Source organism: Orycteropus afer, unplaced genomic scaffold, assembly GCF_000298275.1.
Source record: "Orycteropus afer afer isolate SDZICR_OR568_19922 unplaced genomic scaffold, OryAfe1.0 scaffold00210, whole genome shotgun sequence".
NCBI classification, from domain to species: Eukaryota; Metazoa; Chordata; class Mammalia; order Tubulidentata; family Orycteropodidae; genus Orycteropus; species Orycteropus afer.
The window spans coordinates 1,240,800-1,253,129 of NW_006921797.1; the positions used below are offsets into that span (position 1 = coordinate 1,240,800).

The 12,330-nt window shown below is 35.1% G+C and overlaps 1 protein-coding gene across 1 annotated transcript in view; it reads right to left on the bottom strand.

Moving 5' to 3' along the window:
* The window catches only part of MFN1 (mitofusin 1), a 53,779-nt gene that overhangs the window by 18,539 nt on the left and 22,910 nt on the right, over window positions 1–12,330 (bottom strand). Inside the window, exons 7-13 of the mRNA XM_042781975.1 lie at window positions 11,352–11,505; window positions 11,140–11,207; window positions 3,550–3,671; window positions 1,514–1,640; window positions 1,235–1,339; window positions 838–940; window positions 461–690 (exon numbers count right to left, since the gene is read on the bottom strand). Coding sequence (XP_042637909.1) covers window positions 461–690; window positions 838–940; window positions 1,235–1,339; window positions 1,514–1,640; window positions 3,550–3,671; window positions 11,140–11,207; window positions 11,352–11,505 — 909 coding nt within the window. The remainder of the gene's footprint in view (window positions 1–460; window positions 691–837; window positions 941–1,234; window positions 1,340–1,513; window positions 1,641–3,549; window positions 3,672–11,139; window positions 11,208–11,351; window positions 11,506–12,330) is intronic.

Here is a 12,330-nt window from a genome sequence, read left to right on the forward strand (position 1 = left end):
CTGGAGGCATGGTCACTGGGAAGAGGTAACTATGGGGAGGAAGTGGGAGGGGAGCTGTTGCATTGTGGTAAACTATGGTCAATGACATGAGACAAAGTATATGTGAACTGCTGTATGGAAAGTGAATTTGCTCTGTAAATCTTCACCCAAATCAAAATAAAATAAAAATAAATAAATAAAAAATGCTTACATTTATTCTAGTCTTTTTGAAGTCTGAAAATGAAAACCATGAAGATAAAATCAAAACCAGAGTTTCAAAAATTAATGCAGAATCACCTATAATAGTACAAGATGAAAACTCTAAGACTGGCTTTCCCTTATGTATAATATACCTAACTTAGAAATGGCTTTATGGGAGCCTCATAATCCAACAGATTAGATAAAACTAATTCTATTAGAGAGAATCATATAAACAAACAAAGAAAGGAGAGTCTCAACTGGTAGAATCAAAGATACACACCTGAAATACGGGCTCTGATAATCCCAGAAGCACCCTCTGAGCATTTGTAGGGCCCAAGAAACGGTGGACAAGGGAAGACCAGCCCAGGGAAAAACGAAACACAATATCTTCTTGAAAATCGGAACATAACTTGTGGCAATTTAGGTCATAGCTAAGGTCAAATTTCTTGCAAGGGATGAGTGTATGTAGTTTATTCTGTATACCAGTTGGAAGTAATGGCTTCAAATTTTCTGGAAAAATAAAAATACAGTATTATTTTAAAAACCAGTAGTACATGTTTTGTCTTCTAAACACATCCAAAGACAATAAATCCTTTACCAACGAAGGGGGGGAGGAGGGTAAGAACCTATCTATGACCTTGTAGACATAAATGTTACCAATAATTTCCTGCTGGGATTGAAGCATAGAGGCATTGACTTCACTGGTGCACCGATCAGCCAGATTTCTCCCCATACCATCTTCTATGTGCTTATTTAACTCCTGTGAACAATGGTAAATGTCCTGATTATTTTTTCTCCAGCAAGTACTGCATATCTTATAGACCTTAAAAACATAGTAAATGTTAAAATGATCTTCTTTTCATTCATGAAAGGGTAATCATTTTGTATACTTTCATATACAAGATAGCTGATATTTATTACAACAGTGCCCAAAAGATATAATAGTTTAATTCTGTACTGGTTGCTGTGAAGATACTAAAAAGCCCAAACCATTAAGTTAGAGTACAGGGTAAGGTGTGGAAACTGAGTAATTGTTAACTATACTTTAACTCACACTTTTATACACTTTTAATACACTTGGAGTAGGATGAAACTCTGAGCAAAATTCATCAACTAAAACAGAGAGTCGACAAATTTCATCTGTCATGGCACATGAAACCTGAAAATATTAAAAAAATCAGAGATGATGAATTAATAAATAAGATTATCAACTGCCAAGAAAATTCAAATTGAAAACACTAAAAAATACTCCTTTATGATAACATGTATGTTTTTTAACATTATCAGAAAATATTTTCATTTGCATATATTTTAATGAAATATCATCACCCACCTTGTTTGCCACCTCCTCTGTAACCTCTCGGATTTTCTTCTTAACGTCCAGTGTTAAAAGGTTCATCTGGTTTCGAATAAAGTCCAATCTATCAATTTGGTCTTCCCTCTCTTCCATTGAGTATACTCTATTATAGCATAGAGAGTAATTAATATTCAGAGTACATTAAAATACCAGAGCAATTAAGGGCATTCATGTATGTATGTATGTATCGAACCACTCATTAGCCTGACACAACAAAAAAATAAATCTCATATTTCAACATCTAAAAGGATTCAAATATTTCATATATAAATCATTGAGTATAAACCATTTTTTCTTTCTGTCCATGTAGCATCTCAACACTGACAAGGGATTAATAAACATTCTAAGTCTTCAAACACTTCACAGATATGAACAGTCAAAACAGAACTCAGTATTATCTAATTTACACAAACAACCAACAAATGGCAGCCTGCAAACCCTATCTAGCCAGCTGCTGATTTTTGTTCAAGTTTTCTTGGAATATAACAATACCTACACCCATTTACCCATGGCTGCTTTCACTCTACAACTGTAGCACTGAGAAGTCACAAAAGAGACACTAAGGCCCACAAGTCTAAATATTTACTATATGGCCCTTTATAGAAGGTGACTCCTGTATGATATCACAGAAAAACAAAAACCTGAGATCTTTTTAAAAAGACACTAAGAATTTCCAAGATGATATGATTACACAAACTATCTTCAGTTCGCATATGCTTTGTGCCATATTTTCTAAATTAACAGTATTAAAGTCAATATGATGGACCAACTATTTGTTTGGGCTACTATAATAAAGCAATTGAGAGGGAAGGAACTTCAATGGCAAAATGTCATATATTAACAGAGCCTATACAGAGGCAAAGGTGCAGTAGTTAAGCACTTGGCTGCTAACCAGAATGTTGGCAGTTCAAACCCATCAGCCACTAGATAGGAGAAAGATGTGGCAGTCTGCTTCCATAAAGATTTATGGTCTTGGAAACTCTATGAGAAAGATCTACTCTGTTCTATAGGGTTGCTATACAAAAAACTGACTTGACAACAGTGGGTTTGGTTTGGTTTGGGCTGATATACTGAGGCACCTCACAAAGGCTGGGATTAGACTCTAGGTTCTCACCCTTTTGTCATATAGGCTAATAGCTCTCTACTCTCATACAGTGAGACAGTGTCAGAAATGAAGGAGATGAGTAGAGTTCTGTTTCCAGCTAAATGAAACAAATTTAAAATCCCCATTTATACCTCACCTTGGACTCAATCTTGGATGCTTCATAGCTTTCCTTTAACTGGATTAAATCCAGACGCTCCAATGGAGACTTAGTATCACTTTTGTCACATCTAATAACATCCTGATCTTTGTTTCAACTTTACCAATCTGTGAGCATCTATACTTTTCACTGATAGTCCTAGCACTTTAATGCATTTATTTCCATTCTTTATAAGGTAATAAATGGAATAAAATAGTGTAGTAGAATTATGACAAATAGGGTATTGCTTACCAAACTGACTTTCTGACTACCAGGTAGCACCCACCTTGTTTGTTCACCAGCCATTGAACAAAAAGTGACAACTGGCATAACAAAGTTGATTCAGGGTGTCAATGTATGAACGTATGAAAGAATGGGTGGTAAGTTGAATTTAACAAAGACGATGATCATCATTTTGAACTTCAGCATAAAATTCTGCTTGAAGAAATGGTTCTTCTACTGCTTGAAAAATATTTTAAATCTACTAAACATTTTAAAATCACAATTCATACAAGGGTATATTGAGATCCAGGGAATGTAAATGATTTCTTCATGGTATTTACAGCTTCTAACATTTCATTTAAAAAACATGCAAGTTAACCAATATTTACCATTTCAAATATTTTCAAAACATTCATTAGGAATCAGGTAAACCCAACAAGGTTGACTTTAGTATGAAAAGTATTTATAACAATTTAAAACCTTAGTCTAAGGAATTCACACCAACACACAAAATAAACATTTTTATGTTGCAACAAAGTGAACTCATACCTTTTCTCTGCTGCTGCCACGTTTACTGAATCCATTACGTTTTTCACAGTATCTAGTATCTGTTTAGCTCTGATAGTGTGCTGTTCAAACTTTGTTTTCACTGCTGACTGCGAGATACACTCCTGCGAGGGGCCCAAGCCATAACACATTACTGTAATTCCAGCCCAACATTTTCAGGAATTTAAACACACAAACTTGCTGTTTGTAACTTTAACAAAAACAGAAATAAGGATGCAAAATAAAAGTATAACAAACACAATTTAAAACTGCGAAAGTTAAAAGAACGAGGATTCAAAAGTAAAAAGGGTTTTCACAGCAAGTTCACAGCTTTGTGTATTTTCACACAGTAATGTGCAATGGTTTTGTTGACTCTTAATTAAAACAAAACAAAATGAGAAAACAGGGTACTATTTTCAATGTTAAAAAAAGGTTACCCCATTAGAATCACTACTTTTATCTGGATCATACTGAATCTATTCATTTCAATTTTTCTTACACTTGGAATAGATAACCTAACAAAGTTCTCAATTGAGTTGTGAAATAGAATTATACCTTCAGTTAAAAAACAGCTGAATCACTGATTACATAAAAAGGACTTCTCTGGATTAAAACTTGAACAATTTCAAAAATGATCTTTAACAAACAACCTAAGTGATATTTTAAATTATTTATAGAAATGTTTGCATGTTTTTCAAGATAATCCCATTACTGTATTGAGCTACTATATGTGCACACAGGACTAATGCCCTAGCTCCTCTGTTCTACCTTTAATCTAATGCAGCTCATAACACATTAATGGATTGTGAAAATCAATTTAGTGTTTCATGATCAGTAATTTTTAAATAGATGACATCAGAATATACCATATAAAGTGATCAATATAGTTTGTAAAATTGTTTAGTTTTTAATATAAATGCAAACCAGTTGTTACATAAATAAGTATTTAAAGGCGAGTAACCATGGTGGTTCAAGCTCACCAGCCACTCCTCAGAAGGAAGAAGGGGCAATCTACTTCTGTAGTGATACCACCTCAGACCCCAAAGAGGGGTCACTATGAGTTGGATCCGACTTGACGGCAGTGAGTCTGGTTTGGTTTTTGGTTAACCATCAAAAGTCTGCAAAATTACTAAATTAAAATTGGTCTCATTTTACTTTTATGTCGCAGAAAATGAAATTCTGTAACAATTACAAATGTTTACAGAGAAATGCTACCTGGTCTTTGGACAACCTAAGAAATACTAAGGCTGGGTCACATCGATATCAGTAACCACACTACATGTTTTGTAGGAGACTATTTTGTGGCTTCTTTTTATGACAAATTAAAAAATGCAGGGCTATACCCCAACCCTCTGAGGCCTCTATGAAATCATCTTCTTGAACCTTTTTATATGTTTGGTGAGCACAAACTATGCTAATTACTTCCTACAGTCAATCACTGTACTTCCTTTCTCAAAATAAATAACTTTCAAGCTTTAAAAGGCTTCAATTAATGCCCCAGTACATTTGTTATTTTTTAAAAAATCAGCATTATATACATTTATTCAAAGTACTACTGTAAAACCTGTGAGAGCCAGAACTCAACAGGCTGGCCTTATTTTCCCAGGTCTTGTAAGTTTTCCTCCTTTGCCAGGGTACAGTCTTACTATCTTTTTTATCACTCATTTTAGTGGAAAACAGTTGAGTTTTCCTTCTGTGACAGGTTCTGCCTTTAAAAGGTTCTAATTTCACAGGTTTGTTTTACTGTACTTAGAACTCATGCTTGCCCCTCATTCTCTAAAATGTTTACATGCTCACTTCACTAAGACAGAAAGACAACTTTTAAGTTTTAATCTCTTGCTATTTTAGCTGCCTTTTTCGATATTTTGGTTGAGATACAGAAAACAAAATAGATTCATTTCTTTAGCTATAGGGCACATAAGAGTAATGAATTTATGCAACAGTTTATAATGACTTCTTGATCTTTTCTTGCACCTTCATTCACTGTCTCTCATTATTTAGCCTCACGGTTGCTCATGGTGAAGTGCAGTTCATTTATAAATCACTTATTTTCATTAATCCTAGAGATTAGTGGTAGGAATTTGCAGCATTCCAGTTCTGCACATGTCTAAAGCAAAAACAAAACAAAAAAATTCCTGGATGTGTCCTTCTTTAAAAACACCAATAACTACCCTAAATTAAATATTTAAAGTGTAATCTGCTTACAAAACTTTGATTGTTTGAAATAACTGTGCTTCATAAATGTGACAAATCAATATCCACAAAAAATAAAAGCATAAAAATAAATATTTTTAAAGGAAAATAATGGTTAAAAGAATTTTTATATTCCTCGATGAAGCAGATCTAGATTTCAGCAATGAAGATCCAAATTCATAGGTAACAGCACAATGTTAGAGCTAGACGAGACAGAAAAAAGAAAAATCTTCAAAGTTATTAGGCTACATACAAGCTGCTTCTTGACTAAAAAACAGATGATGAATAAGGACCAAGAATAGACAATCTTCTTTTAATTAAAAGGTATCCCAAACTGATGTTCTCACTGATCAGAAGAATATTAGTAAGCACCCTGCAAAAACAAATACTCTCAGGTAAGTATGAGAAACGCTAAGTTAAACAGTTTCTTTACTGTGTTATTCTCCAGAGCCTTGAGTATACAGAAATATACTGATATGTTTTATGAATTTCCAATTTTTCCACTTTGTGGAGCCACCACTGCAGCCACCACAACCTTACCATCAAATACATTAGCACTTATCTTCTTAGATATTTTCCCATACATTCAGGATATAATTACCATATTAAAAACGTTTGCCATTGAGACAATATTACCACCAAACACAGCTGATATTCAAATATCACTAACCATCCCAGGAATATACTTTAAAACAAATCCATTCACATTTCAAAAGAGTTATCTTACACCTCTAGCCCATCATACAACCAAAACAACAATAACAACGAAAAAACCAACCCAAACTATTAATAATAGTTAAGAGCCAAAGATGTGTGCTAAGAAGTCTGGACTTCTAACTTGCCTGTAGAATATATGCCTACCCAAATGCATGCTAAAAATAATAAAAGTATTAATAGAGAGACTTCCGATAAGATGGCAGACAGGCAGACAAGTGACACAGACCTTCTTCAACAAAGAAAAGAAAAACCAGTTGACAGAGATACAGAAGATAATCCTGGAGCCCTGAGCTTTGAAAGGAACTATACAGAAGTATATTAGAAATGGAAAAACCTGAACGAAAACAGTGAGTACAGAGACGGTTGGAGCTGCGGACTGTCAGCTACTCTGATGGGACCAACAACCTGAATATTTCCAAGTGGTGTTGGGACCTAAGAATTGACCTAAAGATCAGCCCTGGTCACCAAGGGCTGCAGGAATGACTGTGCTAGTGGCCTATGACCAGGAAGGGAAACAGCAAGGAGGGAGACAACTGAGCTGTTGCCTTTCTGCTGTCTGGAGGGCACAGCCATTTTGGATATTTAAAGTGATCGAGGACACAGCCATTTTGAATCTTTACAAATGGCAACCATTTTGGATTTTAAAGTGATAGCATTCTCATTCAGGTTCCAGGGACCTAAGAATAGGCTCTTTTTGGCAAGGTTGGCAGGGACCTACAGAGGCTGACAACAGGAAAGGAGATAGGTGGTGAGTGTGTAAGTGTTGTCAACTAATTAATAGAGAAGCACAGCACAGTACCCTGCTTGCATAGATAACATACAAAGAAAACCAAAATTGTGGGCAAGTTATTCCAACATACAATCACCAATTAAATATAAACACAAAAAAGTCACAATGCATTGGAGACAACAGAGCATCACAGTCCACACAAAGAAGCAAGATAATGCAGAAGACACAAGGGACCAGCATACAGACCCAAAACACATCCCTGAGGAAGACACAGCATTGGAACTCCCTGATAAGGAATTCAAAAGAATTATATTTAAGTACCTTCAATGAATTGAGAGACAGACCAAGGAAAACACTGACAAAATTGAGGAGAAGACCCTACAACAATTTCAAAAGACAATACAAGAACAAAATGACAAAATAAATTAAAAATTAGTAATGATACCAAATCTACACACAGAAATCCAGAAGACTAAAACTAAATTTTCAGAAATAGATAAGACATTGAACATGCAAAGGAGTAGAACTGAATCAATGGAAGACAGATATTAGTGAGACTGAAGACAAATACCTCAATACTTCTTTGGAAAGGGATCAATCAGAAAAAAGATCAAAACAAAAAGAAGAAAGCCTAAGGTTCATGTTGGATACCATCAAAAAGATGTAACTGGATTCTAGAACAGGAAGAGACAAATAAAACCACAGGAAAAATTGTCAAAGATTTTTTGGAAGAGAATTTTCTGTTACGATGAAAGATGAGAATATATCCAATCCAGGAAGTCCAACGAACCCCAAATAGGATACACCCCAAAAGAAAATCACCAAGGTATATCATCATCAAACTCATCAAAACCAAAGACAAAGAAAGAATCATGAGAGCAGCATGGGAAAAACAAAAAGTTACCTACAGGCACACCAGTAAGAGTAAGTAAGCTTAGATTTCTTGGCAGAAACCATGCAGGTGAGAAGACAATAGGATGGTAAATATAAAACCCTAAAAGAGAAAAATTTCCAACCAAGAATTATGTACCCAGCAAAACTGTCCCTCAAATATGATGGTGACATTAGGACATTTCCAGATAAGCAGAAATTAAGGGAATTTGTTAAAACCAGACCAACCTTACAAGAGATGCTAAAGGGAGCTCTTTGGACAGAGAAGCAACAACAGCCAACAACTGACCATTAACATACATGGTGACATAACTCAGAAACCAAGCCAGCTATGGAAGTATCCAAAGTAAATAAGCCTACAAGAACCAGAGACATCAATTGACAAATGAGGACAACTACAAACCAGAAAGAGGGGAAAAAGTGTCATTACAGAACTTCCAGATAGTAGGGAAGTCAAGATACCTACAAGATAGAATGGACTGTTCAAAACTTAGGAAGGAAACTTTAAATCACAGGGTAACCTCAAAGAAAAATGATAAACCTTCACATCAAAATAAAAAAGGACCAACACAAATATTTAGCAAATACTAAAACAATAACAACAAAGGAAGTGATAACACGATTCATGAACAAAATGAACTCAGCATAGAAAATTATATGGAACAAACAAATTGACACCACAAAAAAGCACATAACAAAAATGACAACAACAAATGCATACTTGTTGATAATTATGTATCTGGCAAGGGACTTATCTCTAAGATTTGTAGAAAGCTCCAATGCCTCAACACCAAAGGAATTAACAATCCTATTGAAAAATGGGCAGAGGACATGAATAGACACTTCACCAAGGAGGATATTCATTCAGGTGGCTAGCTAATATATGAAGAGACACTCACAATCATTGGCCATCAGAGAGATGCAAATCAAAATAAGAATAAGATACCATCTCACCCCAGCACTGATGGCAAGGTTCAACAAGATAGAAAATAACAAATGCTGGTGGGGATGTGGAGAGATTGGGACTCTCAGACACTGCTGGTGGGACTGTGAAGTGATACAACCACTGTGGAAAGCAGTATGGCGATTCCTCAGAAAGCTGGAATTGGAGATACCACTTGACCCAGCAATCAAATTACTAGGTATAGTGAGAACCAGGACAGGAACACTCATGTTCATTGCAGCACCATTTACAGTACCAAAAAGATGGAAACAACCTACATGCCCACCAGTGGAAGAGTGGATGACCAAACTATGGTACATACACATACTGGAATGCTATACAGCAGTAAAGAATAATGTAAAGTCTGCAAAACACTGCATAGTAAGGACGAACTTGAAGGACATTATGCTGAGTGAAGTAAGTCAATCACAGAAGACAAATATAGTATTAGTTCGTAGTTGTGGAGAGTCAAAGAAAGGTTTATATATGAAGGAAAACTTTCTTTGTCGGTTGCCAGGGGTCGGAGGGGAGGGGAAGGAACACTGAAAAAAAAAAAAAAAAAAATCCATTGAGAAATTCAGCCTGCAATAAGAAATGTTATGGGTAATTCACAAAAGGCAAAATCTTGGGGAGTAAGTTATTGCCTATGACAAAAGTGGGCATTCCTGAAAGCTTCATTGTGTCTGTGAGGCCCCTAGGGAACCATATAGGAAGCAGAAGCAATAATTTATCCTTATGCAATAAAAATATAATGTTACTAGCCAAAAAAAAAAAGTATTAATAGAGTAACTTTGCTTTTACTTGATTAATTACACCCAATTTAACTTTCAAGAGTTGTTTAACTTAATACTGCACTGTAAAGTGCAGGTCCTTTGGAATCATATCAATCTGAAGAAGTCCAAGGCAAAAATCAGATTGTTTGATAAAGATGATGAGTTTGGTACAAAGTTTTTCTTTTCACAAAAAAAATAAAGAATGAATTTCAAAAACAAAGAACAAAAGTTTGTAAAGGTCATATTCTGTGATCACATGTAATGAAACCAAGAAATTAATGATCAAAAGTTGGATTAAAATAATCTAAACATACAAATTTTAACAACTCTGGTTTTTTAAAAAAAAGGCAAAAACAAAGACTAAAGAAAACCAAATGGAATATAGAAACCCATGGGTTACAACCAAAGCTGCACTCCAAATCACAGCCCTTAAATACTTTCTTAAAGAATGCAAAGAACAATTTAACATAAAAAAAAATTTAACTCAAAGAAAGTAAACAGATATTATGTTAAATGTACCAGTTTCTAAGAAATTATAAAATAACCAAAACTGACCGAATAATAAATGCAAATCTCAGACAAATACTCCCTAGATGGAGAAACTCTGTCTTGTTTACTCTGGACATATTATCAGAAAAGACCAATTCCTGGAGAAAGACATCATGCTTGAAAAAGTAGAGGGTAAGTGAAAAAGGGGAAGACTCTCAATGAGATGGACTGACACAGTGACTGCAACAATGGGCTCAAATAGCAATGACTGTGAGGATGGCGCAGGACATTTTTTTATGTTGTCCACAGGGTCACTATGAGTCAGAACTGACGTGAGGGCACTAACACTGAATTCTGTACGCGTTCAGACATTCATGCACTTCAGTATTGTTTTTTCAAGATTCCTAAAGTACAGGACCTATATGTTAATTATTTTTGTATTCGTTCATTTGTTCAGAACATACAGCACAAAGTGAGGAAAATAGCAGTTCCCAACTCAATTTAGGAATGTAACCTTCACTTTGCTCTATTATCTGTTCTAACAGCAATTTTACTTGTTTGTTCTTGTCCAAAATTATTGAATACGAAGAACTTCACTCATTTTTGTACAACACAATAAATACTGAGAAACAGCTACTCGTTTAAGTATAGATGAAATTACAATCTTTAATTTTTAATCATTACAGATTGTCCATTTTGCGGGACTTCCTTTCTTCCAACTATCTTTGTGTCCCTTGCTGTCTGTGTTAGTAACTACATTAAATAACAGCAAAGATTACTGACAAAGATGATGACTGACAATGAAAACAGAATGGAAGATTATAATCACTCTCCAACTAATCACTCAATATTCCTACCTCAAAAGTTTGTTCAAAATTCTGAAACTCTTGCAATCTTGCCTGAAATCCTTCAGCAAGTGCTCCACCTGTAATGTATAGGCAAAGATTTTAAAACTTTGTATGGCAAGATTAGATTTCTAGCATGCTGCTGTTTTTCTAACACACTGTTGTTATTGTGTGCTGGTGAGGCCTACACTTTTATCTAAATGGGAAACATAATCAACACATACCACCTTCTGGCATCCCTTGTGCTTTGTGTTTTCTAGCACTAAGAACTTCCTTGGCTGACACAAAGAAGATACGATTCTTTGCTTCTAAAAGATCCACAACTCTTAGCTCCTCCACCAAGAAATTTAGGCATCTTTCCATGTGCTGTCTACGTACCTATAAAGAAAAGCAGAGCATTAAATGAATTCTAATAACTGAAACAAATACAAGAGTTATAACAAACAACTATTCATCTACTGAACTCCAACTGTTGTGGTATTATAGTAAGAGTTCCCATATACTTAAAAAAATCCAAGAAATTCTAATAAATAAAGTTTGATACATGCAATAGGAAATCTCTAGTAACCTAAATCTCTATTAACTGAACCTATTTCTTCCTTTATACTTGGCATTTCTGAAGCTGAAAGAACTGAGGAAAAAAAATAAGCCTCAAATTATAATACTGAGAGATTCCGTGGGCAATATGTTAAATAAAGTAGGAAATATCAAAAGAAGATGGATGGCAAGATGGTGGAATAAGCAGACAAGCTACACAGAACCTCGTCAACAAAGAAAAACCAATTGACAGAGATACATTAGATAATCCTGGAGCCCTTTTAAAGGAAGTATACAGAAGTGGATTAGGCACCAACTAGTGGAAAACCCTGAACAAACACATGACCTAAGAATAGGCTCTGTTTGCCAAAGACAGTAGAGACATATGGGAGGCTGACAATGGGAAAGGACACAGGTGGTGAGTGTATAAGTGATGTCAACTAGCGAATGGAGGAGCACAGCACAGTACCCTGCTTACACAGGTAACATACAAACAAACCAAAGAAAAGGAAAATCATGGGCAAGTCAAACTAACATACAATCACCAATTAAATATAAACACAAAAATGTCACAATGCCTTAGAGACAACAAAGCATCAAAGTCCATACAAAGAAGCATGATAGAGCAGGAGAAACAAGGGACAAGGATACAGATCCAAAACATAT